The sequence below is a fragment of the Alternaria metachromatica genome (genome assembly GCF_023757995.1).
Source record: "Alternaria metachromatica strain BMP 0045 chromosome Unknown scaffold_3, whole genome shotgun sequence".
Classification (NCBI taxonomy): Eukaryota; Fungi; Ascomycota; class Dothideomycetes; order Pleosporales; family Pleosporaceae; genus Alternaria; species Alternaria metachromatica.
Window position 1 is genome coordinate 1,225,581 of NW_026055494.1, and position 26,837 is coordinate 1,252,417.

Sequence of the window (26,837 nt, forward strand, 5' to 3'; positions counted from 1 at the left end):
CCTTATCACACTCAAATCACCGGCCATATTGAGTTGGACTTCATCAGATGCAAGAAACACATAAGTTGATCGACGCTAATTTACATTCCACAGTCCACCCCACCCTACGGGGTACCGGCACTTCCTCGCAGCTCACTAATGATGATATCCGCCGCCTTCTCACCAATGACAAGTGCCGTGTTATTCGTGTTACCACCCACATTCTCCGGAGGGATACTGAGATCCGCAATCTTTAACCCCTTAACGCCGTGCACGTTCAAGGAGGAATCAACAACACCATCCTCCTCCCTTGGTGCCATCTTGCACGTGCCAAGTGAGTGCCACGTTGTGTTGACGTTCTCTCGTAGCCATTGTTCGATGGCAGCATCGTCTTCTTTGCTGTATACCAGATCCTTGACGTCTTCCAAAGGCCCTTCGACATTCTCTTGTAGGGCGACCGCGGAATCGGCAGCGAACTTTGGATGACCTGCAGCCAATTCGCCACGGTAGAACTTCGTACGTCGCAAGATCTCGCGTTGTTTCTTGTACGCCCAGATCTGCTTCTTGAGGTCGATGTCGTCTTTGTCGTTGAAGAAGCCCACGTCGAAGTCTAGTGGGTCATCATGCTTCGGACCGGTGATGTGCATATGTCCGCGCGAGTATGGGTACGCGGTGTAGTTACCTGCTGTGACGTACTGGCCCGCAGGGATGCTTGCTGGGTCGCCCAAGAAGCAAGACACCAGACCACACAGCATCAGCGGACGGTTTGGCGCGTCCTTGAAGTCGCGGTTCCATGCTTCTTGGAACTCTGGTCCGAGAGGAGTGACTTCTTCTTCAGTAGGGCGAAGCTTGGAGGATATATCGATGCCGTTCCAGCCTAGCATAGGGTCTTTGTTCTTCATCATCTCGGCAACGTCGGCACGTCCGCTGAGGATGCCATCGATGGTTTGGTCGGGCGCTAGGGCAGTCTTGTAGGGGTAGAGAAGGAGGTGGTGGTCTTGGTAGTCCTTTCCTACACCAGGTAACTCTTCCACAAGAGGTACACCGGCACGTTCGAGTATCTCCTTGGAGCCCAGGCCCGAACGTTCGAGAATGGGCGGTGTACCGCAAGCACCGGATGTAACGACGACCAACTTGCGAGCCTTCACAGCCTTCACAGGATGCATACTCAAACCGATTTCAGCTTGGAACTCTGGATTCGGTGTGTATTCGACACCAGTGGCACGCTTGTTCTCGTCGAACAGTACGCGCACCACCTTCGATTCGACGAGAACGTGAAGGTTGGAATACCGCTCATCTTCGAGCTTCGGGTGGAGGTATGTGTGTGCGGTATCTTGGCGTTTACCCTCTGGTGACACGTAGCGTTGCCATCGCGCAATACCGTTGTTGTCGTCTAGGTTCTGCAAGTCTTCGATCTCAGGGTAGCCGACCTTCTCAGCTGCGCTTATGAAGTCGTCTTCAGCAGCCTTTGCGCGATAACCTCCGTCTGAGACATGGATTGGTCCGCTGTGGCCGTGGTGCTCTTTCGCTCCGGGTCCATGGTAGGTCTCTAGCTTCTTTAGGTGTGGCCACATCTCCTCAGCTGACCAGCCAGGTGTGTTCCAGCTATCGAAGTCCGATCTTTGTGCTCGTGTGTACATCATGAAATTGATTGAACTGCCTCCGCCCAAGGTACCACCGCAAGGTACAATGGGTTCACGATCGGCTAGCTGCTTCGACTTGTTTCCTTTGTAGAAGAGAGCGGTCTTGGTGGCAGGCAGTAGGTTCTGCAGGTAGAAAACGGGGTTGACAACGCTGGCGACATCTTTGTTGTTCGCGCCCCCTTCGATTACAAGAATAGAGAGGGAGGGGTCATCTTCAGCAAGTCGACCGGCTATGATACAACCCGCTGTACCGCCTACACAAAGATGTCAGTGGGGGATTCGATGAGGGTGAATATTTCAGACATACCTCCAGCGATGATGACATCTACCTCATTAATGTCGTCTGCAAGCTTGTTGTATATACCCATGATGAAATTCTGTTATGATCTGGGCACTCTGAGAAGATGTTCGGATACCAGATGACAAGACAACTGTCAAGAGTCAGATTTGGGAGTCCAGCAATCCGTTTAAGTAAATGTTCAGTATTTCTTTGCCCCTCGCAAATAAAGTTCGGCCACTTACAGCCCATCGCAGACCATTTATCGGATGCTATAGGTTTTTTGTGAACTTGAGTACCGCACTACCCCATCTTCTGCTCTTTTCGGCTTGGCGCCGGTGATACTAGCGGACCCTTTCCGCGCATCTAGATGGCGACCCCAAGGCTTAGGGAACGCTACGAGCTATTAGCTCTCACAACAACTGAACGATCTCCCATGCCGTCCACTCAGAATAGCCTTGTGTTTGCGCTATCAGCCATGGTGGTGGTGAATAGCACATCAGGTGTTCTTTCCCCGCATTCGTGAGCCGTAACCTAACGGCGATCATATGCGCCTGTCCGAGAACCGCGGATAACAATTGTGAAAAGAAGGACGTAGAGAGGTACAATCTAGAACGTGTGTTCCACGCAGTTTTTCAAATTTGAGCTGGTGGTGGCGATGTTAGCAAACACTTCATTCGTAGAGCACAAAAGATAAGAGAGATTGTGAAAGAGTGTAATGAGGTATCTTGGAATTTCCGAAGGCCTACTTTCGGATACTTGAACCCTGCAGCCCACTAACACTGCGCATTCGGAACCATGGATCGATGCACGGTAACCGCAAGAGTCGATGGCATGTGCAGGCTAAGGCACTAGGACGTAAAGTCCCGGCTTGTTGGGGCGAAAGTTCATGGAAAAGGAAAGCTATCCTCGATCACATCCACATATGGCTGCCTTCTTCAGAAATACGAGATTATAACCGAGTTTTCGCCGTACGACGGTGCCAAGCATCGCATCTTAGAAGAGCCGATCAAGACCCATGTCAAGTATGTTATGGAACTCGACGCGACGCTTGCCAGCGATACTACGCTTTTTGGGCTTGGCGTCCGCCGCGATGTAGTGCTCGATGATGTTGACGGTAGCGCCCAATGTATGGAAGGGTGCAAGATTGTCGAGCATGAGGTTAGCGCTCTCGTCGTCTTGAATGGAGTCGTGCCTTAGGAGCGCAACGTTAGTGATTGTTCGAAAGTAAATCGAACCTTGGGCTGACTTACCAATGAATGACGACCTCTCGCAAGTCTGGCGCCTTCAACAGGATCTCGAATACGAAATTGGAGCGCTGGCGAAGAAGGGCAGGGAAGATGGCCTCGATGGAGTCGGTAGTGTCGGCGCGGATCCAGGCTGAATCCCAAACGAAAGTTATATTAACCTTTCGAATGTTCTCCATAGGAGAAAAGGCAGCGTCGGTGATCTGGCTGAAAGCCTGAACATTGGTGTACGAAGTCAGTAAATGTCACACGTTAATTCACACAGGAAAATGACTTGCCTCTTCGAAGAAAGACGTGTGGGCGAAGCTACCAGTGGCGTCGATACGTAGAACAGCTACATCGTAGAACCAGTTCTTTGCCTCGTTGTTCAGCTGGCGGGAGGCCAGCAGGAGCTGGACCGGCGGAGGACAGTGAGTGATGCGCATGAAGTTCGGTATGTGGCGCCACTTGTTATGGGGTCGGAATACGGGTGCTGGGGGAGGAGGATGCTGAGCTGCAACGACTGTAGCAGCAGCGTTGCCGCCGTCATCAGTCAGATCTTCGTCGCCCTCGCTATCGCCTTCGGCCTCTTCGTCATTGTGTAGCTGGGCACCCTCGGTCTCTTCGCCGTTGTCGCCCTCATCCTCGCTGTCACCCTCACCGGCATGTCCTTGTCCAGGTTCTTCCGCTGCCATCCCGTCTTCGGAGTGGTGGTCGGGGTCAACTTGAGCCGTAGCTTGGGCTGGAACGTGGACGCTAGCAGTTGCCGACTGGGTATCGTGCGCGCCGGCGACAGCTCCTTCTACCTCATCGTCCTCATCTTCGCCGTCCAAGTCAGACTCAGACTCATCTTCAGCTTCATCCTCATCATTGCCATCTTCCTGCTCTGCTCCTTCGTCATTTCCATCTTCGTCTTCGTCCTCGTCCTCGTTTTCGCTGTCCTCCGCGGCATCTTCGTTCTCTTCTTGATCGTCCTCGTCACCGTTGTGGTCGCTTACAGCACTCTCGTCATCGTAATCATCGTAGTCGTTGGCGTATACGACGCGCGGGGTGGGACCGTTGGGGTTGTCAATGGCGTCTTGGGCAACGAGTTCCTTGACCTCTTTCTTCTCGAACCAGTAGCGGAGCAGCTTCTTAGGCTTGACGTCGCGCGCGGCCACATGCTCGAAAATGGAGTGTCGCACCTCGAGCGGGAGGTCCATGAAGGCGGGTGCAGCCTTGTCGTTGGTCATGGCGGGCAGTTGGTCGCGCGTGAGTTTTGTAGAATGAGCTGCGCAGGGAGATGCAAGGTAGAGAGGCTTGCGAGCGGGATTGGCAGCAAACTAGAGAGAGAATACGGGCGAGATCAGGGTTCAAGTAAAGTTGGTGCCGCAGTTGCCTGCAGTGGGCTGCGCGGGGCTTGCAGGCGTTTGTGTAGCCAGAAACGCTTCAACGTGGAGCAGAACCATAAGTGAAGGAGCGGACGAGAGCCACTGAGGGGCACGCCCAAGCGTCGAGAGGTCCATCATGACCAACAGGGCGCTCAGGTCTGGATGCGTCGTTTCGCAGTCGCTGGTAGCTATGGAGTCGCAGTTGACCCACCGTCGCGCCTTCCCCACGGAGCTTGACGCGCTACGTCAGCCCCTTGCCTGATTGGCTGCAGCCATCTCGCGACTCCCGGCCAGCTTCCACTCCATTAGACTCAATGAACGTCATCCTTTCCATCGCGTGCCACAAGACTTCAGCATTACCAAAACATTTACATGGCAGCGCAAGCCCACAGCAACCAGGCAGCATGACTTTAATACATGGACACACTCATACGCTCGTAGTGCATCGATTCACCCCTTCCAAGGCTGTGTCATGCTACATGCAGTTCCCAGGCTGCCCATACGCTCTTTCCGAGCTGCTGACACCACGCTCATCACGAAGGAGCACGTCCGCCGACGCCTACTACCCGACATGAACAGGACATAGGCTGTAGAGGATGCAGCCACACTCGAAGGACAATACTTCTCCTTCAGCACTTGTATTAGCCGTTCCAACTATTGTTGCAGCATGCCCATCCCGCGGACGATGTTTGGGTACCTGGCCTATCGATGCATGTAGTAGAGGCCGCAAGATCAAGGCACTGGCCGCTTCTCCAACGAGGAGACTCGAGACTTCTCTGACTACCACGTGTAGGAGTCGGCCTTGCTGTCTTTGGAGTAGCGTCGTCGTCAGGTTCAGCATGTTCCACCTTCTTCCATCTACAACCACAGTAAACATCAACACACCATGAAGCAGCAGCACCTCACTGCTGCTGCCCGTCTACAAGCTACGTGCATGAGTATATAATCCCGTCCTCGGGTCTCCATCCTCCATTTCTCTCTCACATCGCAACTCAGCCCAGCAACTCTACCAGCAACTCTTCTACCCAGCTCATCCATCCATCATCCATACCTGAGCCCACCCCATCAACGCATTCCGCAGGCAGAGCTTGGTTACTCCAACCACGACCTACGCCATGCGTCTCACCACCAGTGTCATCGCTGGCTTCATCGCCTTCAGTGCCGCTACGCCTGCCGGCCTGGCAGTCAAGCCAAGTTCCATTGAGGACCCTGTCGATGCTGTCCCAGCCCAACACACTCCCGTCGTGGACGGAAACTGGCACATTGGCTGCGACAAGAACAACTACTGCTCCTACTACCAGGGAGGCGACGTGGCTGTTGGCAACACCAACTCAGTGTCTCCTCGTACCATTGCTCTGTCGGAAGCCTCGTGCAAGCAGTGCTCAACTGAGGACCCTTGCGACGTAAGTCTTCCTTATGTCCTCTTCTTTCGGAATAGGATGATCTTTGCTGACGTTCTGTCTGGTAGTATTGCACGTCTTACAGTTTCGATTGTCGGGACTGTGACCATTACCAATGTTACGACGCATTTTTGAAATCCCGTGGCTGCTTCGACATCCAACCCGAGCTTGCCGACGTCATCCGCAATCACACAGTGACAGCCACCATCCTCGAGACCACCATCAGCACTTCTGTCGTCACTGTGACCGCCATGCCTACTTCTGAGGCGTCGATTTCCGACATCACCACTACCGTCACGCTTGCTCGTACTGCCGGACCCCCGACGCACACTGGACTGGCCCCTCGCGATGAGCTAGTCTCCAACGATGGCGATGATCAGTCACCTACTCGTCGCACTGCCTTCAAGCAGTCGGAATGCTTCCCTTGCAATGACCAAACTTGCCCAGTACGTTAATTCGTCCCAGGTTTCTTGCCTGTACTCAGCTTGCTAACTTATCTTTTCTCAGGAATGCCACGCCGACTGCGCAGAGTGCGACAAGTACCTTTGCAACAACTTAGCCACTCACATGACGGTGTGCATGAGCGTCCGTTCCAAATGGCAGCCCCCGGGCTTCAACGTCTCTGCCTCCGGACCCAGCGAGACCACAACTACCACCGAGACAGTGGTCATTTCGACCGTCGTTGGCCCCACGTCCTCGCCAGTCGTCACCGTCACCGTGTCCGCCCCTCTTACCAGTACCACTACTGTTGTCGTAGCTCCTCAGAGCTCCCCATGCACTACGACCACTACTTCGATACCTGTAGTAACCAGTACTGTGACAGTGGTTACTCAGCGTCCACAGACCAAAACCGTGACAGTTATTTCTCAGCGTCCACAGACAAGCACTGTGACAGTTGTTGCTCAGCGTCCACAGATCACCACTGTCGTCGTGACAGCTCCTCAGGTTCAGACCACCACTGTCGTCATGACAGCTCCTCGGGTTCAGACTACCACTGTCGTCGTGGCAGCCCCTCAGATTCAGATTAATACCGTCACTGTGGAGAAGCCGGCTTCCACCGTAATCTACCAGCAACCAGGCACCACATCCATTGTCACCGTACAGAACCCAGCTTCTACTGTCGTCTACCAGCAGCCAGGCACAACTTCCATTGTCACCTATCACTACCATGATCCAGCGTCCACCATCATGCTCCAGCCACCAACTGTTACTGCTTCGCGCTCACCACACGTGCTCGAGATTCCCGTCACTGTGATCACGACCGCGACCCACACCGTAGCCAGATCAGTTCGTGCCAACCAAACCCCTGCGCCTATGTCTCCCCGCGATACCATTATCGCCAAGCCGATGTGCGACTCTTGCGACGGTAACGCGGAATGCGATGTAAGTTGAAGCACCAGTCCGTCGCATGCTCGTAGAACTTCTGACTGACCTCCGCTACAAACAGGGGTGCGATTTCGCTTGCGACGAAGACCAAGGCTGTGAGCACTTCCTGTGCAAAGACCCTCTCAGCGAAGCGGAGATCTGCATAAGCCTCCTAGAGGACGCCGAGGCGTCGAAAGCATACGACACGTCCATGGCTTCCGGCGATTCCCTTGGCTCCGCCGCGATGCTTCTGGTGCTCGCTGGCGATGACGCCCCTACTTCCAACACAACGACCACCCATTTGCAGCCGGCAATCTCCAACGGAACCCGGCCAGACTTTTCCTTTGCCGATGAGGATTGCTATCTGTGCGAGTCCGGTGATGAGTCTTGCAACGTAAGTCACTGCCTTGCCCACCAACCCCCTGCAATGTTGCATCATCTTCATTGGTCTGGTCCGTCGACTAACTCCTCCCAGATGTGCGACTGGCAGTTCACCTGCGGCATCAAGAAGAAGTGCTTCCACAACGGCGCGCGCGAGGTTGTCGAGTTGTGCTTCGAGAAAGGCGAGAAGTGCCGTCCTTGAATCGATTCCGCCGGGCATTTCTCTTCGTGCCGACTGAAGCGAGCCATCCTGCGATGCCGCCAACCGATGAGGTAGCTGTATTGTCGCTTTTGGCTCTGCTGTCTTTTTGCACGCTTCGTTGATCGCGTCGCTCCGTTTCACGCTAGTGTGAGCTTGCGCTGACTTCTGCTGTGTTCTTTCCCCTGTTGTTTCTCTTCCCCTTTGTTGCTCCGCGTTAGTAGTTTGTAGCTTCTTCTGAATACATTACATCCTCTTAGTTTTTGAGATACTTGATTCCTTGTTGATGTATGCTCACTCGTCGCATGTTCTCACTACTTGCTTCGCAACTTTCGGATGGAGTCCGCGATGATCAGTCGTTTTCAGAGAGACCGCTCACTCGACTCATGATAGCTTCGGTGACACTGTCCTACATTGGAAGCGTGCATGCAATTGACCAATACACTTACAATCGGCACTGGGTGACATAAGACCTGGCAGAATGCCTGTCATAAAAGCTCCCAGGACGCATACAAACCGGACATACGATACAAGTGTACATCCCTTGTTCTCATTTTTGTAATTCATGCCCTTTTCCTAAGTCGAAACTTCATCTAGTCAAGGGGATTGGAGAGCCATCTCACTCAACCCCAGACCAAGTCAATTCTCTCGCCCTTGACTTTCGAATTGAACCACTCGTAGATCTCGACATCATTCTGTACTACACTTGCACCATCAAGAACCCCACTTCTGCCTAGCCTCTCCGTCGCGAATTGTAATTCCATGGTTGCCAAGTTTCTGGCGATGCACGCTCTGCTCCCTACGCCGAATGCGAACCAGTATTTCGACATAGCTTCTGTTGGGTTCAGCCATCTTTCAGGCTGGAAGCTTCTTGGTGAGGGAAAGATGTCCGGGTTGAAGTGCAGCTCATAGGCTGAGCAACCGACAATGGAACCAGCTGGGAAGTAGGTGTTTTTGAAATTCCAACCTCCGGCAGGGACGGTATGAGGCAAGCGCGTAGGATTTGCCATGCTGATTCGGAGGCCTTCTTTGACAATAGCGTTGAGATAGGGTAGCGCTTGAACGTCCTGTGCATCTGGACCAAGGGCAATGTTGTTCTTGACCTCTTCCCTTAATCTCTCATACATATCTGGGTACAACGCCAGATTGCGCATGATCGTTGCCAAGTTCATCCCCGTAGAGTCTGTTCCTGCGAAGATGAGATCTTTGCACTGTGCCCTAACTTCGGAGTCGCTGAGTCCCGCAGCGAGTAGACGCCCGGGGTATGTCGTTGACTTCTCGGAGGTGTTCGCCACTAGTGTGCCGATGAACTTATCAACAAGCATCATGCTATCATCAGTCTCTGGATCAGGCAACCATTTGGCAACGGCCCATTCCAGCCACGTGAAAGCGAGATTTGGGAGGTAGAAGAAGCGACCGACAGCGACAAATGCGTCCACGAACGCGCTCACGCTGAGCACTGGACCACGTTCGCTGACCCCATCGTAATTCTCCCGGAACAGGTGCGTAGATACTGCGTCCACAGCCAGGCTTCGCGTCAAGTTGAGCACGTTGACAGGCCGCTTTGTCATGGCTTCGTCCCTCAATCGCTCCACCATGCGATCGACACATCCCCAAATCGCTCTCTCATTTTCTCTCAATGCTTTTGTTGAGAATAGCGGGACCACAGCTTTCGCTCTTGGGCTCCTGTAGTCTGTATCGATGGTCGAGAAAATAGTCTTGTGGCCATCAATGTCGAAATTTGCGTAGCACGCCGCTTTCGGAAAGCCTCCTTTAGATACGTAGATTGCGGGTATAGCATCCGCGTCGCTTATATCGACTTCATTCGGTGAGACTCGGACATACGGGCCGTATTGTTCGTGGAGTTTGTGGATAGTGCTTGCTTCGTCTCCGATGTAGGCGTGGTAGTGAAGAAAGATGCTGGTCAGCTTAGGTAGAATGGGTCCAGGAATGCGGGAGAGAGGGTGAAAGTAGATGCGATATACTGATCGGATCAATACAAGCAGGAAAGGCGTGAAGAACAAGGTTGTCATGGGATGAGCTGCTATCGCGCCAACAAGAAGGCTTTGGAGTGCCATCGGAATAGAGTACAGCTGAACAGGCTACATTGGCGCTCTTGCAGATGTCGTGTGTTTTATATGAGTTGTGGTTGGTTGAGTCACCATAGCGTTAGTGGGGTGCTATCAACGGCGATCATGGAGATAAGGCGTCATCCACTCCCACTTTGAAGTCTCTTTGACATTGCAGAAACTGGGACGCATTATACATTATTGCTCTACATAAATATATGTAGTCTAAGTTCCCCTCATTATTACTCATTTTCGTTCCCTTTGATGGTGCCGGCGCGATCAACCCGCGAAACCCGCTAACAGCAAGCACATCAAACAATGTCCCCTCTTCTTCTACCTGACCATCTAACTCAAACCACTGGCCCTACCATCCTTGGTCGAAGGCGTCAACTCCACATCCGCAGTATAACCAGCCCCCTTACCCTTCTTCGACCTCCTCCACTGATGCACAGCGATGCAACTCAGTAGAGCCATTCCCGCATGTAAAAGGCCTAGTAACCCCTGGAATCCCACCTCAGCGTATCCAAGGCTATCCCAATACGACTTGTTGTAGGTGTTACTCTCATCATTGTAGATGATGAGCGTGTGTAAAAAGCAGATGGCCCCATAAAGACACACCATGACCAAAGATACAGTGAGAGTAAGGATGGGATGGAACAAATTTGGTGCGGAGGCTGAAGAGGGTATAGCCACGAGGCTAAAGATGGTGTAAATGGTATCTGGGATCATTGCGAACCCTGTGCGGAAGAACCAATCATTTCTAGATACCCAGTTAGTATGCGCTTTGTTCGATCGGTGTGGCTCTTGAAACGATCGTAAGTGGGAAGACCATGTGCTGTGACTTACGCATAGCTTTGCCAACGGGGGTCGTTGTCGCGATCGTTAAATCCGTACTTGAAGGAAGCATTGTGGGATATGACGATGATGATAAAGACAAAAAGAATAAATGCCTTTACGAGAAAGACATCGTGATGGAAGCGTTGAGGTCCTTGCCAAATTGGACTTTTAGGACGAGTGAAAGATGCTAGGACGCCCATGTTTAGAGGTACTTTGGTAACGCGTAGCTGAAGCTGTGGAAGGATCTCGGGAAAGCAATATATCAATACTAAAAAAATGAGATGCGAGGTTGAGTAGATGTCTTCTCACTATAAGTACCTCTACGTAGCAAGGCGCAAAAGAGAAAGTTGATCAACACATGGGTCGCCTTATCGTGGCGCGTACCTTCAACGCAGGTCCCGTATCTGTGCACTTGACGTCTCAGCCTGATGATCACCCCGCAATTCCTCGACTATTTCGAAGATCGACTCAAGGGGAAAATAGCTGGGTTTTGTTGGTTGGTGTCGAACACAGCCTACCATGCCAAGTTCGGGCTGTGTTGCCGGTCAAGCATAGGTAGGTACCGTAAGCGAGGCGCGCCACTAGAGGAAGATGTGTGAAGCTAGCTCGTGTACGCAATACAAAAGAATTACGCAATCATCGAAACTACTTTCGCAAGGTGAAACTGAAACGAGGGGTTATTCGTGATATTGAATGCTCGATTGGAGCAACAGCCTACGGGCCGATATGCGGCATTTCATGCAACATTCTGGCCTGAAAAACCCCATATACGTCCACTTCAACACCACGACATGGTGGTGACAGATCCAGTGATGATGTGCACCGTTGATGGCATCCAGCTTGTCTCAGAGATGAGAAGCCTAGTTTTCAAGATGAACACCTAAACATGCGTTAGCCCGGAGATCAAACTCGCGATTGCACAAATGGCTTACTATCAACATTGTTGTTGTAGATCATGTTGGTGTTGTTGTTCTTGAGGTAGCAGTTCTGGTCAAACCAAGTAACGGCAACGCATCCTGTGGTAACAGAACACACGTCCACACACTTGGTCATGGACTCGGTTGACTTGTAGGCAATGTCGCCACCATAGTAGTCCCAGTTGCACTGTGCAATGAACGGCTTCTGGTTCGCAGTGGTGTACCTGCACTTGTCATCGGTAGGGCAGTCGATGACGTCGGTACATGTCGAGGAGCCAGGCGCGGGCTCTGCGATGGTCGGGCCCTTGAGCTGATTGCCGGTGGACACGTTGGTTCTGCAGGATGAGTTGGAAAGTTGTTGGCAATAGATGGACGTGTTAGAGACAAACTTACGCTGGCCGGGCAGTACCCTTGGGGTTGCCCAGAAGGTAGCAGAAGCTTCCCTTCATGTTGAATGCGACGCAATCCTTGTGTCGAGAGCAAGCATCTGCGCAGTCGACGAATACATCGGCCTTTAAAGGTGTGAATAGTATTCTGGTCTTCCTCTGGATTCTAACGTACCTGGGCGGAGTCGATGATGGGGCCGTTGTAGTCGGTCGCACAGGTGAGCTGGAATACAGCACCGTTGGTGGAAGTAGATACGCAACCGTTCCAGCGAGGGCATGTAGGTATAGCGGGGCAGTTTCGCATCTGGCGCGGAACCAGTGCAGAAAGTGCAGCCGTCGAAGCGATGAGTGTATAGTGCTGTGGCATGGTCAGTATAGCTCATGGAATCGCGCATGTAGCGCCGAACTCGCTGCTTGGATACAGATCTTGTATCGCGGCTTGTCCAGGAGATTGAAACTCTGATTTGAACGGAAAATGTGCGGTATGGCTGCAGAACTGAACAACTGTGACTTACCATCTTGAATGGTGGTGAGGATTGGAAGGAATGGATGAGTGAGTATGAGCCGGAAGAGAAAAGGGTTGGATGAAGAGATATGGGCTACGGAGAAGCCTCAGACCGTATCTGTCTTGTGGTTGAAGCTAATAGTGATGCGGGCTTCGTGACGAATAGTGTGGGGTATTTGGAACTGATACCATGGTCCGGTGTCGCCTACAGCAAATGACAGGTCTTCGGATGTGAGCGATAACAACGACCAGACCCTGACATGTTCTTGTGATCGTAAAAGCTCATATTCTCCAATCAACGAACCTCGTGGGCCTCCACCACACCCCAGGCACATGAGCCTAGACGCGATGTATCCTTATAATTGCAACCGTGCAGCCAGCTGCACTCATATCTTCTCCACCGGCTCTCCGAGAATCCACGTGCCGTTGCCAGATAATGTACCTGGCCTGGTATAATCCAAAGTTCTCCCATCTCTTACATAAGCCCACCGGAAGTACTCGTTGATTCCACTATCAAGTGGCCTGCGCCACTCAAAAGAAGCTCCACCTAGCCCATCATCGTAGAACGCGCGGTCCCGCTCAACATCATTTACTAAGATACTTATGCCGTCAATCCCGACCGGGGGTGCTTCATACCGAAATGTCGCGACCAGCGCCTCGGTACCAAAATTGACGGTGACGTCCGCTATCTTGGGAACCACGGAGTTAAACTTCGCATCAGCGCGAAGTGCAGCAGAAGTCTGCAAGACAGAGTCAAAGTCCCAGCGCGCTATTCCATTGACGAAAAGACCCAACAGAATGCCTTGGTACAGTAAAGACGGTCGTGTTTGCAGACTCGTGCCCGGCAGCAATAATATCGCGAGGATGTAATGGTGGATCCTTAGATTTACGCCTGGGATAGTCAAGCAGACAATGATTCCAAGAATGAAAAGTGCATACAAGCTGAGGTAGCGGAGCAGGCGGCCTTCGAGCCAGAAGAAATATACTTGCCCTACAATAATGACCACCAGCACCAGAACGATGATTGCCAAGGCTAGCTTTGCCCCGGGTTGTTGTTCCAGATCGTGCGAGGTAAGTCGAGATATCGGTATCCAATCAAAAGTATAGTTTGAAAGTGCTCCGACCCATCCACCGCCAAGCCAGAAGAGTGCTTTCTCAAAATGAGCAGTCATGCCAAGTAATGACCTCTTCACGGTAGTGGAGTATATGACAACGGCCACAAACATTGCCGGCAAAAGTCGCTTCGCGAACATGGACAGATGATCTGGAAGAACAGTAGTGTTTCGGGAGGACGCCGACGGTGGGTCGGAAACAAAGCTCACGTGGGCAAAAACAAGGCTGAAGATCGCAAAGAAGATCTTGGGTGACGTGGTGAAGATAGCAAGCGCAGCAGTGACGAGGAGCGAAACAGGAAGCAAGGCTGACCGAGGGTCGGAAGCGGAGTGGAAGCTATCGTCATAGCCTACGGAAAAGGCAAGCGGGAAGTACGAATCGAAAGGCAAGGATTCGATGCCGTGTCGCTTAGTACTGGCGAAACTGTCATGCTCACCAACGAGAGTAATCCGACCAGAGCCTACGAGGATGAAGATAACATGTCAGTATATGTCTTACACACAGTTCGTACGGGCAGTTCCTTACCACCTTTCCGGCCATCCACAATGCCAGCATGGATCGCGGATCCGCAGATGAAACTGTCTCCACGGTAAAATCCCGTACCGATGACAAGCGGTCGGTAGTTTACTTCGAGAGGTCCAACAATGTGCGGATTCAAGATCTGCACGTCGCCGCACTTCGCTGGACACCGGAAGGCGAATGAATGGTTGCTGAAAGGGCGGCAATCGATCCCATCGATTCCGCATTCGTTCTTTCGTTTCCAGAGCGTGTCTACGCAATCGAGGTTGATCACGCTATTGCCATCCCCATCGCGGAGCGGTAGTTGTGCAGTGAGAAACCACACAAATATAACAAGCCATAGCAGTAGCACAGCAAAGAGCCAGATGGGTTTATTGAACCCGTGTGCTTCCGTCCATTGGGCCGGATACGCTTGGATGGCTGGGAAGACTGGCTGAATGGACTGAATGCGAGGTGGCTCTGGACCGCGCAAGAAGCGAAGGAAAGTACGTCGGCCACTACGCGCAGGCAACGCGTTGTCTTCGAAGTCCATCTCTTCTCTTGTCAACAGATGGGCTTCTTCGTCCCTGTCAGCGGCTCCAGTAAGAGGGTGGCTCGCGTCATCTTCAACGTCATTGTCGTTCGGACCGCTTTGTAACGAGATGCGCATGGTCAGCTGCAGCAAGTTGAACATGCATGAGAAATGTAGTCATTGACAATAGACATTGTGGTCTGAGATGAAACATATTGAATGATCAACAGCGCCATTTTCTCAAGGTGCCTTATCGATAACATATCTCACTCAGTGCCATCTGGTGTCGGGCACCCTTGTCTTTTGGAGAGAAATTTGAATGACTTTGCAGTGCATGGTCTTATCTCGCGTCGTTACTGCTTCTGGTGACCTCGTTGTATTCAGCTACTGTCACACAGCTGACCTAACATGGGAGGCACGTCGTACACCTTTGGTTAGCCTCTTAGGAACATCCACCTCATCATCACGTCTACGATCATCGCCCTTGCACCAAAAATGTCAGTTATAATCAGACGCTAAAGGTATAAGCTGCGTTTCCTGTTATGCTGTTGTAATAGGTCTATGCCATGGGCAGAGGTATGATTCCAGGCATACCTCCGCCACGAGCACAGGCCAAGACCCTTAGATGCCGCTGGTTCTACAGAAGGCCGAACATTTGCCAAATACAACACTCGACGTGCGCACGCGTCGACGACTCTACTCACTGACCAAGCAACCAATTGCTCGCCATTATGGACGCGCTACAATCCTATCTTCCTCAAGCGGAAGGCTTACTGCCCAAATGGCTTCTATTTGTATGTCCTGTTCTCCGCGCTTGCGATTGTCATTTCCATGCAGTCTCTCATCGTAACACAAACTAACAATTCTTACAGGTCGCCATAGTCTCTGTTGGCAACAGCCTCCAATGCTACGCCACGCTCTCCTTCACTTCGCGCGTCTACAACCCTACAGCAATTGATCCGCCCCCTACCACGCCGAAACACGTAACCGCTCTCTCGTCGCGCACATTCGGAACATGGACTTTCTTGACGGGCATGGTTCGACTTTACGCCGCATACAACATCAACAATCCGAGCTTCTATCAATTGGCTTTGTGGACTTATGCTATAGCCTGGGGACACTTCATGAGTGAATGGTTTGTGTATGGAACTACAAGATGGGGCAAACCATTGGCTGGACCGGTGATAGTCGCAACTTCAAGTTTGATCTGGATGTGGATGCAGTGGGATTTCTACGTCAAGGCCTAGCGTGGGGGGCTGGGGAGTATTGGGTATCGAAATGGAGGTAGTGATGTAATGTTAATGTGTACAAAGACGCGTTCATTAGGTGTCTCTTCTCACAACTTGAACCAGGGACATGTCATAGTACAGGAAGACGTGATGTTATGCAGACACTAATCGCCAGGGCTCCCAATGCAAACACATGTACCAAGATCCATCACGCTGCAGCATGAACAGCAATGGACTTTTGACCCGCCTCGGGGCTTGTTTGACCACTCGAGGACTTTCATTGATCGTAGCTGAAGAAACATACATGGCCCATGGGACTCCGATACCTCAATCCTTGATGCCGAATTTTGACGACTATATCGAAAGCCGTCACACTCCGCCTCAACCAAGTTTCTTTCCGTTGCTGATCATGAACCGTTACACCATCCCTTTTCTATGCACTTAGAACTTGTTGAACTGCTTAGCAGCCTTTCCCTTTCGGGGGAGGACACGGAGGACGTTGAAGCGGACGGTCTTGGAGAGGGGCCTGCACTGGCCAACGACGACCTGGTCACCGGGCTCGACACGGAAAGCGGGGGAGACGTGTGCGGCGAGGTTCTTGTGGCGCTTCTCGTAACGGGAGTACTTGGGGATGAAGTGAAGGTATTCACGGCGGATAATCAAGGTGCCTGCATTCTGTTAGTTCTTGTTGCCCATTTCTTTCTGATATTCCTGTTGCGGCCTGGTGTGCGCGCTCCGAGGATTGGGCTAACACGTACGGTGCATCTTGGTGGACATGACAGTTCCGGTAAGGATACGGCCACGGATGGAGACCATGCCGGTGAATGGGCACTTCTTGTCGATGTAGGTACCCTCAATGGCGGTCTTGGGCGTACGGAAGCCCAGACCAACGTCCTTGTACCATCTCCTGGCGCGGGTGTTCTTGCGGGGTCCACCGACCTTGTGGTTGAGGAAGATGTGAGGCTATCGCATCGCATTAGTATCGGATGTGCTGGGGGCTCGCGAAATGGGCGTGTAGTACCTGCTTCTGGAAAGCGCGCTCCGACTGGACACTATTTCGCAATCAGTATTTGTCGAGAGTATTCGCAGTATCGCACAACGTACGTGAGTTCGGTCGCCATGGTTGCGGGTCGGGTGGTATTGTCGAGCTTTCGGTGTTGCTCTAGGATCGCAATATTCGATCGCTTGTGTGGAGAAAGGTTCCTCCGGTGCCGAGGACTAGCGCGACCCTAGTGGCCAGCCTCGGCAGGGCCCAGAGCGAAGCCGCGAGATTGTCGCGAGGGCTAACGGAGTGTGCGAACTTCAATGCTGCATCCGCTTGCAACTGCTCCTTAGCTTTACCAACCCAATCTCTGGCCGCTCCCATATTTGCTCTCCATGGCAGGCATACTCGAGCCGTTCGGTGTTCACATCGACGCAAGCAACTCGTTCGTGCAGGCTGCTGTCTATGGCTTCCTGCTCGTAGGCGTTGCATCTTTCGCAGCACCTGTCATTAGCACTATTCGAGTTCTTCTCAGCTTGTTTGTGCTGCCAGGTAAATCTGTATGCCCCTCCAAGCATTCTTGACTCCTCCCGGATATCTCTAACCCCCACCAGCTCAGCACATTCGGACCCCGCGGCACCTGGGCCCTCATAACTGGTGCCTCTGACGGCATTGGCAAGGAGTTCGCCCTCTCCCTCGCGGCCAAGGGTTACAACCTCATCCTCGTTTCGCGTACGCAATCGAAGCTCGACTCCCTCTCCGCCGACATCACGTCCAAGTATGGCCCTAAGATCGCCGTCAAGACGCTGGCTATGGACTTTGCGCAGAACAAAGATGCCGACTACAACAATATGAAGAAGCTCATTGACGGTCTCGACGTCAGCATACTAGTCAACAATGTTGGCTTGAGCCACAGCATTCCAGTACCATTCGTCGAGACACCCAAGCAGGAGATGAACGACATCATCATGATCAACTGCATGGCTACTCTCCGTGTCACACAGCTCGTCACCCCCGGGATGGTGTCTCGCAAGCGTGGACTCGTCCTCACCATGGCCTCCTTTGGCGGCTTCTTCCCTACACCTCTCCTCGCGACCTACTCCGGCAGCAAGGCTTTCCTACAACAATGGTCCACCGCGCTGGCTTCCGAACTCGAGCCCCACGGCGTATACGTCCAATGTGTCCAGTCTCACCTCGTCACCACGGCCATGTCCAAGATCCGCAAGACGTCTGCACTCGTTCCGAACCCCAAGCAATTCGTAAACGCTACACTAAGCAAGATTGGAAGGAGTGGAGGTGCACAAGGCGTAGCTTTCACGAGCACACCGTACTGGAGCCACGGACTCATGCACTGGTTCCTTTCGCGCTTCTTGGGTGAGCGCTCGGATACTGTTGTCAAGGTGAACAGGGGCATGCACGAGAGCATCCGGAAGCGTGCCCTGCGAAAGGCTGAGAGGGACGCTAAGAAGCAGTAAGCTATCCGCTTGGTGGACCTGTCTTCTCAACCACATAACCAGTCAACTCGTATCTCAACCATGTGAGACGCTGCGGAGCAGCATGGGAGTGGGTGCTTTCGTCGAGCACCACTGCACGTCGATGTAATGTCTAAATGCGCAAGGGAATACCTTTTTCGCGATCTATCAATATGTAAAGAGACAAATTTCTGGGATCAAGATTCTCACAGAATAAGCATTTAACTAGGACCCCTGCGCCGTGCTATAGCAACAAGGATATAACTACATAGCTTTCTCCATACTAAGGAAGAGGATATTCCGCCAACTCAATTCATATAGTCATAGGAAATTTGCAACGATGCCAAGCATGTTGTTCAAGGATCACGTGAAATGTCCTTCAACTGTTTGCTTCTGACAACACGTCTTTAAGACGACTTGCCGTAGGCCTGGTCAACTTCCTTCTGGTACTGCTTCAAGATACCTTTACGGTTGAGCTTCTGTGCGGCAGTGGTGAGGCCCTGTTGTAATGTCAGCACTTTGTAGACTTTCTTCCATGTCACAAAGATACTTACGTTCTGTGGTGTCCACTCCTCGTCTGCTAGCACAACACCCTCAATCATCTCGAATCCAGCCAGACCGCCCTTTTGGCCAGCCTGCTGCAATTGCTTGAGCACAGCAGAATTGATCTTCTTGTCGTGAACAAGTTCCTCGAGGTGGTCACCCTGGACACCCTCTGCGGCGGCGATCTTCTTCAGTTGCGGTTCGGTGGGCACGATGATCGCGACAGGCTTCTGGCGATCTTCCGCAGCGTAGACGCAGATGTTTGCGACAATGGGTGCGGAGCGGTAGACAGACTCGAGCTTCTCGAGCGCAATGTACTCTCCAGCGAGTGTCTTGACCAAGTTCTTCTTGCGGTCAATGATGCGGACTTCACCGTTGGCGTTGAACTCTCCAACGTCACCAGTCTTGAACCATCCGTCGTCGGTGAAGGCCTCCTTGGTCTCCTCGGGCATGTCCAGGTAACCGTCTACAACACCACCGCCACGGATCCAGATTTCTCCCTGAGGCGGGTTGTTGGTGGAGAAGTAGCCGGCATCCGCGAAGTCGACAAGCTTCATCTCGATTGAAGCAGGCATCTCACCGAGGGCGTGCTCGTTCCAGGCCAAGGGGTCCATAAGCGCACCCATGGCGCAGGTTTCGGTCAGACCGTATCCGCTGATCATGGGTGTGATGGCAATGGAGATGAAGCGCTGCGTCTCCTTTGAGATGGGTCCACCACCGTTCAAGCAGATTCGAAGTCTACCTCCGGTGGCTTCCTTGACCTTGTTGAAGACAATGGCATCGAGAATACCACTACCTGGCAGTCCAGAACCAAGGAGGAAGCCCTTGGCGGCGAAGGCTCCCCAGAACATGTTGCTCTTGACAGCGCCTCCCGCCTCAACCTTGTTGACGATGCCCTTCTTGATGGTCTCCCACACCTGCGGTACACCGACCATGACCGTTGGCTTCAGCTCACGGATATCACCAGCGCAGTTGCGCACGGACTGGTCCGAGAGCGTCCTGATGGTTCCGTAACCCATGGTACCACCCCAGTAGAGCACGGCGTTCTCGAATACGAACTCGAGGATATGCGCGGCGGGGAGGTAGGTGATGAGAACGTCGCCCGGTCCGAGGTACTTGCCTACAATAACATCGACACCAGCAACTGGAAGAGGTCAGTACTTTGTTTGGGTGTTTGCAGCAGGAGACTTACTAGCAGCGATGACGTTGCGGTGCTTGATCATGACTCCCTTGGGGGTGCCTGTAGATCCAGACGTGTACATGATGCAGGCCAGATCGTCGGCCTTGGGCGGGATAGGCTCCGCAGGGCTCTCCTCGCCCAACTTGACCAGCTCGTCGAAGCTCATAACCTTCAAGTGCGGGTGCGCCTGGGTAAGGGTATCAATGTCCTTCTGCTTGGGGTCGTTCTTGGTGCAGTACACGACGACCTGGACGTCCTTGGCCTCCTTCATTGGGTTGACGAGCTTGGGTAGCAGCTCAGGGTCGGTGAACATGACCTTTGCGTTGGTCTGAAGCATGGAATGCCTGAGACCCTCTTCTCCCAGCGTGTCGTATGCGGTAACAATGGCCATGGATTGGGAGATGGCACCTGCAAGCATGATGAGTTACTGGTTCTTGTATGGATACACGCGACTGCTTACCGTGTGCGGACGCCAGCCATTGCATGCTCGTGGCGGCGAACAGGTGGAGCCTGTCTTGCGGGTTGAAGCCCAGCGACTTCAGGCCCGAGCCTACTGCGAGCGCCATCTTCTCAAACTCGACGAAGCTCTTGTACTTGTACGGGCTGAGCTCGAAGTACTGCCACTTCTTGTCGACCTCCTGCTCCTTGCCATCGACCATCTTCTTGACCTTCTTGGTCTCCTCATGTATGTTGACGATGCGACGCGCACCGACTGCCTTTGCATTGCCGTACTTGGCGGCTGCGTGTCGCAGCACGTCGTACAATGTCTCTACGTTGTCGTGGGGCTTCAGTACCAGACCGTCTTTCGCGGCCAGGTTACGACGCGGCACCGTCTCGCCCTCGATCTTCTCTGCATTCGCAGCTTCGCACGTGTAGGGCCCCGCCCGGTGGTTCTTGGCCTGGGGCATCAGCTTCTTGAGGTCTTGCGGCATCTTGGCGGCTCTGGGGTGGGCGCTGTCCAGAGTGACGACCGTGTGTGATGGGGGTGGGTATGTGTATGGGTATAGGGCAAAGGGTATCACAAAAAGTGCAAAAAGCAGCGAGAGGGTATATGGAGCGTGTGTCGTCGCCAGCGGGGAACGGCGGATGTGATGAAGTTGGTGTGTTGGGAGCTTATGCGCTTGTTATGCTTTCCCGGTCGCTAAATCGACGACCTGGCTGGGGTGGCCGAGCTTCTTGATGACCTCACTCAGCCACCGCAAGCTCTGGGCACCTGGGGCCAGCCGCTGCTCCACTTCTTTTCTGTCGAACGAGATGCGACTGAAGATCGACAGCGCAGCACACATCGCAAGGTCTGCCAGGTCGTCTCAGCCTCCCGCCGTCGTGCCCTGTCGACGTATTCTTCGCGTTGGAAACCTGCTCGACCTCACGTCGTCGTGAGACGCAGTGGAGTCGGCCTGCAGCTGGCCAAGGAATCCGGAGACTCTTCCAAGACGCGCAGCTGTCTCCTTTTGACGCTTTCGCTCCGTTGCCAACCTTAACGCAGGTGCAAGGATCGAGCGGATAATCGCAGGCCGCTGTCGCCTGAGCGTTGCCAAGATGCGGAGTCTCACGGAGATTCTGGCAACGGGGCCCATCCTGGACCCTGAAGAAGGTGTGTAAAACGCCCTGGAGTACACAAATGTACTCATCGAATCACACCCTCATGCTGGTCCTCGGCTCAACATATCGCTGTGTCGTTGCGATTCGCTCTCGCGTACGCCCAATGTGGAACATGTCGCAAGACTGCAAACAAGTCATCATCGATAGGTTACTCATCAAATCACGCAGAAGCCTTCGTTGTCTTTTCGCAAGATATTCCTTCTCAGTCTCTTGGTTTCATCGATGAGCCGGCGGCAACTCTAGATCTCAGCGTGGCGGGCCATGATCTGGTCATTCACCACTCAAGAGGTCTGCTGACTTCCAGTCGTAAAGAAGGGACGACCGGTGCCGGTAAGTAGTTCTGTGTTTGCCATGATTTTCTCCGGGGTCGCGCGTTGCCCCCTACGTTCCCCATTTCAGTTGAATTTGACCTCTCATGCGGGCTCCTACAATAGCATCTCAGCTATAGTGGCCTGGGTTGGCCATACAGGACTAGTAGATAGCCGACCAAATTCATTGCAATGAGCACTATCACGCTCTACATGCCATACTCCGCTCCGCTCCCGCCAACTAACGCCTAAACAGTAGTGTGGAAAGTCACCCCGTTGTTCGCAACATGGATCGCCTCCCCCACAAATTTCCTCTTCACATCCTCTCTTCTCACACCCAGCTCCAGCATCCTCGAGCTCGGCGCAGGCGTATCCGGTATCGTCGCACTCTGCTTAGGTCCCCTAGTCGCAAGCTACACAGCCACCGACCAGGACTATGTGCTTAAACTGCTACGGCAGAATATCGCCGAGAACCTCGATACCGTCATACCGGCAAAAAGAAAGAGTGGGAGAGGAAGTAAGAAACAGCAGGGTCAGATGAAGGGAGAAGAAGGAGGTGGTGGCGATCGCATCACAACACTGCAACTAGATTGGGAGACGGATGCAACTTCTCGTCTCAACCCCGTGGACATGATCTTATCGTGCGATTGTGTCTACAATGAAGCTCTGATCGAGCCGCTCAATACGACATGTGCTGCAATATGTAGGTTGAAGAATGACAAGGATGAACCAACACTTTGTCTTATTGCGCAGCAGCTGCGCAGTCCCGAGGTCTTTGAAACTTGGTTGAAAAGTTTCCATCGGTATTTTCACGTCTGGCAGGTGCCTGATAGGATGCTGGGTGAGGGATTGAGAGAGGGCAGTGGTTTTGTGGTGCATATCGGTGTCGTAAGATGACTACTACCATCTTGGGCTGCAGCACGAGGGTGGCAATTGGTGAGAAGGAAGAAATGACTTCGTAATGTAAAATATAAGAAGACTATAACGCCGAGACATTCATCCAGTGTGAAATTCGCTTTTCGTAAAACTCAAAACCATGCATCAAACTGCGCTCAAGCAGCCTTGCTAGGCTCAATATCCGAACTTGGTCGTCCCTCAACATCAGTGGCTCCCTTCTTGACCCTGGCCCACTCTTCCTTGTCCGCTGGCTCGTCGACTTCATTCGCAGTCAACTCCGGTGTCTCTTCGTCCTCAATCTCCTCTGGTAGGACAAGGTTAAGTACGACGTTGATGAAAGCAACAACAGCGAAACCTGTCTCGAGGATTAGGATGATAGCGTTGTAGAAGCCCTGAAGTGCGTGGTTCGGTCCATCGTAAGTGAAGACGTGATCAAACCAGTCTGGGACCATGGTAGCGCCAAAGCCCAGGGTGAATCCTGCAGTGAGGATAAAACGGTTGCGGCGAGTGAAAGACATCGTGCTGATGATTCTGATACCGCTAACAGCGACGGCGCTGAAAAGGAAGGTTGTCATTCCACCGAGAACTGCTGAGGGAATGGCAACAAGGGCCGCCGCAAACTTGGCGAAGATGCCCATGATAATGAGCCAGAAGCAGCAAGCGTAGCCGGCCTTTCGGTTCGCACAGCGCGTCAGAGCAATGACACCTAAAGAGAGGGGTACGAAGTCAGTACTTGTCTCACATGCTGTTCGTACATCGGGGTCTTACCGTTGTTCTGGGCGAAGGTGGACATGGGAGTGATGGTGCACAGAGCTGCAATCATGCCGTTCAAGCCATCTGCGAGGACACCACCTTGAATTCGGGAATCGAACATCTCGCCGTCGACTTCAAGGCGCGAAACATCGCAGGTAGCGGTGATATCACCAATGGCCTCCATAGCGACGACCATGTAGACTGCTAACAGAGGGAGCACTATTGGTCCGTATACAGAGAGCTTGAATGTGTGGACCCAGATAAAGGATACAGCCGGTGCGGCATCGATGGTGGACTTGTCAAAGTAGCCTGTTGCGCCTGCGATGATGCATCCGACCAGGAGTCCAACGACGACAGCGGTAGACTTCATGATAGGCGCGCCAAAACGCTCGCAGATGATGATGGTGATGAAGACACTGAAACCGAGACCGATGAACTCAGCGCTACCCCAGGGAAGAGGGCGCGGTGCATTGATGTTGGGGCACAGCTGAAAGAGTCCAGTTTCGGGACGAGATTGGCAATCACCCGAGCCACCAGCCCAGTTTTGAAGTCCAGTTTCGATGAGATGAACACCAATGAGCAGTACAGTTGGACCGGTAACCAGGGGCGGGAAGACCTTCTTAAGGATACGCGGACTGGTGAAGGACATGCCGATTTCGAGCAAAGCGCATACAGCGCACGTACCGAGGATAGCTCCGTAGCCGTCCGGGCAAGGGAGTCTTGTGCCATCCGCAGCAGTCGGGCAAAATCCGGTCGCGTACATCTGGCTGAGGGCACCAGTTGCCACGGGAATAGTCGCAAAAGAAGTTCCGACAACAGAAATCAGGCCGGTTCCGATGTAGTACGGGGTCTTCCAGATGTGGAAGCGCGTGATCTGAATCGAGGACAGGATTCCGCAAACTACGAGCGAGGTGGAGACGAGGTAGCGTTGCTCTTCCGAGCTTAGATGTGCGGCGGAAGCGAGGATGATAGGTGGTGTTATGACACCTGCTAACATGGCGAGTGCGTGTTGAAATCCGAGGAGAAGAGCTAGTAGCACTGGCATACGGTCATGGAGACCGAAGAAGGGTGCAGCTCTTCGCTCCTTCTTCATGAATGGCAGGTTTGGTCGGAACAGAAAGGCGTAGTCATAAGTACCAACCAGACCATCTCTGTTGAGTATGTTAGATGAGATTTTGATGGTGACAAAAGATCATACTTGGTTGTAAAGGCCTTCATGGCGCGTCTTGCTTGCTCTCCAAAGCTTCGCTTTGGCGTATGGTCGGGACCGATCCTGTCTGCCATGGCTGCTCAGAGACTCTGCAATCCAGATGCGTGTCCGAACAGAAGCAGAGATGTCGAGATTGAGCCGGATCTTTGTATTCGGCCGTTCAATCTCCGATAAGGAAGATCCTGATAAGATTGGCGAGGTGGCTGAAGATACCCAGTTGTACGGCCAGTCGCAGGATTAGACGTGCCTCTTGGTCGACTAAGGGCTGTCGCGTGCAGTGTAGCGCGCTACCGATGACAGGCTCTCGAAATGCTCGGATGGTAGTCTTGGAGTTCGATATGCGGGGAAGTGACGTGAAGATGGCGAACCTTAGTTCGAGTGGGAACGTTAGTCGCTGTGCAGTAGAGTGACGGCGTGAACCCAACGAGCTACTTGCTCATCTATATAGAACATGTGGAGAAAGAGTATTATCTCCTGCACCAACCTTCACGATACACAATTGTTCATCCACAACGTCCTAGCCCCGAATCCAAGGCCACTCACGGACCGCCAAAGATTGGAGCAGGCCGAAGATAGTCGTGAGCCGCCGCGAATAATTACCCTTCTCCACGGCAGATTCGTCGCTACGGCGCGCATTTCGCAGTGGCAGAGGGGCGACACCCGCGTATGTGCTAAAACGATCGCCTGTACTGATAGGTAGGAATACGGTGATTGGCTGTTGTCCACTTGGCGGGCGGACCACTCCGACGATAGAGGATGGGAGATATTGCAGGAGAGGCCTCCCACACTGTACTGGAGGAATATGCATCTAGATCTGAGTCCGATTGCTGTCAGAAGATCCTGTTCGCCGGATACCGATGCAGCGGTGCTGAGCGCGTCCATACTGGGCGGCTTGGTGTTCGGGCTGGCACAAGCCGGTGATCGGAGCCTCGCTGAGACGTACCAAGAGAGACTGCGCAGGACTACATTGATTTCCTAACAGCCTTTCCACATCTCCAGCAACCATGTACAATGTCGCGTGTAGGTCTATGTACCTACCTGTGTAGAGAAGGTGAATACGCTCTCGGTACTCTCTAGCTTTTGTAAGTTTCAGTAGTTGGTCTTTGGCTGATCGTGTTTCCGTTGCTGATGATAGAACATGGGCACACACGGCTACATAGCAAAACATGTACTGTGCTGGCGTGGTAGGATGTAGACATCAATGAAGGAGCAGTCATCCCATCAACGAAACGCAGCGCAAGTTCTGCCACCGACTGCGCCTTGGCAAGGGTCAACGAGGGCTACGCAGCCAGGGTGCCGCAACCAGCTTTTGCAAGAATGGCTCGTCATAGCTTGAGCGCACGCCAGCAGTTTGCCTTCAGCCCTACCCGTTAGGACGTTGGGACGACCGTTGACCTTGTGGCATGAGAATGAGACGACACGGAGAGTGCAGCGGGTGTGACGCAACAGATTCCGGGAGCCGAGGTGAGCAAACGCACGTTGATTCGTAGGCTGTTGCATGCTATCGACGTCGCGATGGTGGGCGCGCGTCTTGACTGATATGGACGTGTGTCTGTATGGGCTGGAGACAGGCAGAGCAGGTGTTGAGGAGGGCCGTTTCCCAATCGAGCAGAGCTTGCGATGGCGCACCAGCACCCAGCACCCGAGCTTGGAGCGTGCCGGGGAATTTGCGCCAGCGGAAGAAGACCCTTCACGGTTTCCACAACGTTGTGAAGCACTGACGCTTTTCTCCAAGCACAAGCGCCATCGAAAAAGTCATGGACGTCTGAGACCCACTGGGTATCCAAGCCGAGCACTTTGCCACTGCGTGAAACATGTCGTCGCAGCCTACGTAAGGCTGCAGAAGACTTGGGTAGGGCGGATGCAGAGCGATATCAACAGTTTCCCAACGAACGTGGTGTCGCGTCTGCATCCGGCTCACCCTTCGTCGACTGCAGGCGTGGCCCAGCGGGGCATCAAGCGGA

At 53.0% G+C, this 26,837-nt stretch overlaps 10 protein-coding genes across 10 annotated transcripts; 3 read left to right on the plus strand and 7 right to left on the minus strand.

Moving 5' to 3' along the window:
- Positions 1-104: 104 nt before the first annotated feature.
- J4E83_002061 (uncharacterized protein) lies at positions 105-1,990 on the minus strand (the record flags this gene model as incomplete). Its single annotated transcript, XM_049329013.1, has 2 exons — positions 105-1,876; positions 1,930-1,990. 2 exons carry the CDS (start codon positions 1,988-1,990, stop codon positions 105-107), a joined length of 1,833 nt encoding a protein of 610 aa, XP_049191985.1.
- A 905-nt stretch (positions 1,991-2,895) lies between these two features.
- On the minus strand, positions 2,896-4,357 carry J4E83_002062 (uncharacterized protein; the record flags this gene model as incomplete). The annotated part of the gene is made up of 3 exons (XM_049329014.1): positions 2,896-3,094; positions 3,153-3,361; positions 3,410-4,357. 3 exons carry the CDS (start codon positions 4,355-4,357, stop codon positions 2,896-2,898), a joined length of 1,356 nt encoding a protein of 451 aa, XP_049191986.1.
- Positions 4,358-5,610: 1,253 nt separating this feature from the next.
- Positions 5,611-7,843, plus strand: J4E83_002063 (uncharacterized protein; the record flags this gene model as incomplete). The annotated part of the gene is made up of 5 exons (XM_049329015.1): positions 5,611-5,898; positions 6,111-6,341; positions 6,403-6,993; positions 7,343-7,654; positions 7,736-7,843. The coding sequence occupies 5 exons, from the start codon at positions 5,611-5,613 to the stop codon at positions 7,841-7,843; spliced, it is 1,530 nt and encodes a 509-aa protein (XP_049191987.1).
- A 620-nt stretch (positions 7,844-8,463) lies between these two features.
- Positions 8,464-9,918, minus strand: J4E83_002064 (uncharacterized protein; the record flags this gene model as incomplete). Its single annotated transcript, XM_049329016.1, has 1 exon — positions 8,464-9,918. One exon carries the CDS (start codon positions 9,916-9,918, stop codon positions 8,464-8,466), a length of 1,455 nt encoding a protein of 484 aa, XP_049191988.1.
- A 1,731-nt stretch (positions 9,919-11,649) lies between these two features.
- J4E83_002065 (uncharacterized protein) lies at positions 11,650-12,567 on the minus strand (the record flags this gene model as incomplete). The annotated part of the gene is made up of 4 exons (XM_049329017.1): positions 11,650-11,998; positions 12,057-12,175; positions 12,225-12,407; positions 12,565-12,567. The coding sequence occupies 4 exons, from the start codon at positions 12,565-12,567 to the stop codon at positions 11,650-11,652; spliced, it is 654 nt and encodes a 217-aa protein (XP_049191989.1).
- Positions 12,568-15,428: 2,861 nt separating this feature from the next.
- On the plus strand, positions 15,429-15,944 carry J4E83_002066 (uncharacterized protein; the record flags this gene model as incomplete). The annotated part of the gene is made up of 2 exons (XM_049329018.1): positions 15,429-15,491; positions 15,570-15,944. 2 exons carry the CDS (start codon positions 15,429-15,431, stop codon positions 15,942-15,944), a joined length of 438 nt encoding a protein of 145 aa, XP_049191990.1.
- A 423-nt stretch (positions 15,945-16,367) lies between these two features.
- Positions 16,368-17,047, minus strand: RPS11A (ribosomal 40S subunit protein S11A; the record flags this gene model as incomplete). The annotated part of the gene is made up of 4 exons (XM_049329019.1): positions 16,368-16,594; positions 16,685-16,889; positions 16,948-16,978; positions 17,031-17,047. The coding sequence occupies 4 exons, from the start codon at positions 17,045-17,047 to the stop codon at positions 16,368-16,370; spliced, it is 480 nt and encodes a 159-aa protein (XP_049191991.1).
- A 256-nt stretch (positions 17,048-17,303) lies between these two features.
- J4E83_002068 (uncharacterized protein) lies at positions 17,304-18,383 on the plus strand (the record flags this gene model as incomplete). The annotated part of the gene is made up of 2 exons (XM_049329020.1): positions 17,304-17,468; positions 17,523-18,383. 2 exons carry the CDS (start codon positions 17,304-17,306, stop codon positions 18,381-18,383), a joined length of 1,026 nt encoding a protein of 341 aa, XP_049191992.1.
- A 404-nt stretch (positions 18,384-18,787) lies between these two features.
- J4E83_002069 (uncharacterized protein) lies at positions 18,788-21,035 on the minus strand (the record flags this gene model as incomplete). The annotated part of the gene is made up of 4 exons (XM_049329021.1): positions 18,788-18,880; positions 18,935-20,067; positions 20,116-20,511; positions 20,564-21,035. The coding sequence occupies 4 exons, from the start codon at positions 21,033-21,035 to the stop codon at positions 18,788-18,790; spliced, it is 2,094 nt and encodes a 697-aa protein (XP_049191993.1).
- Positions 21,036-23,065: 2,030 nt separating this feature from the next.
- On the minus strand, positions 23,066-24,947 carry J4E83_002070 (uncharacterized protein; the record flags this gene model as incomplete). The annotated part of the gene is made up of 3 exons (XM_049329022.1): positions 23,066-23,616; positions 23,679-24,814; positions 24,862-24,947. The coding sequence occupies 3 exons, from the start codon at positions 24,945-24,947 to the stop codon at positions 23,066-23,068; spliced, it is 1,773 nt and encodes a 590-aa protein (XP_049191994.1).
- Between the last annotated feature and the right edge of the window lie 1,890 nt (positions 24,948-26,837).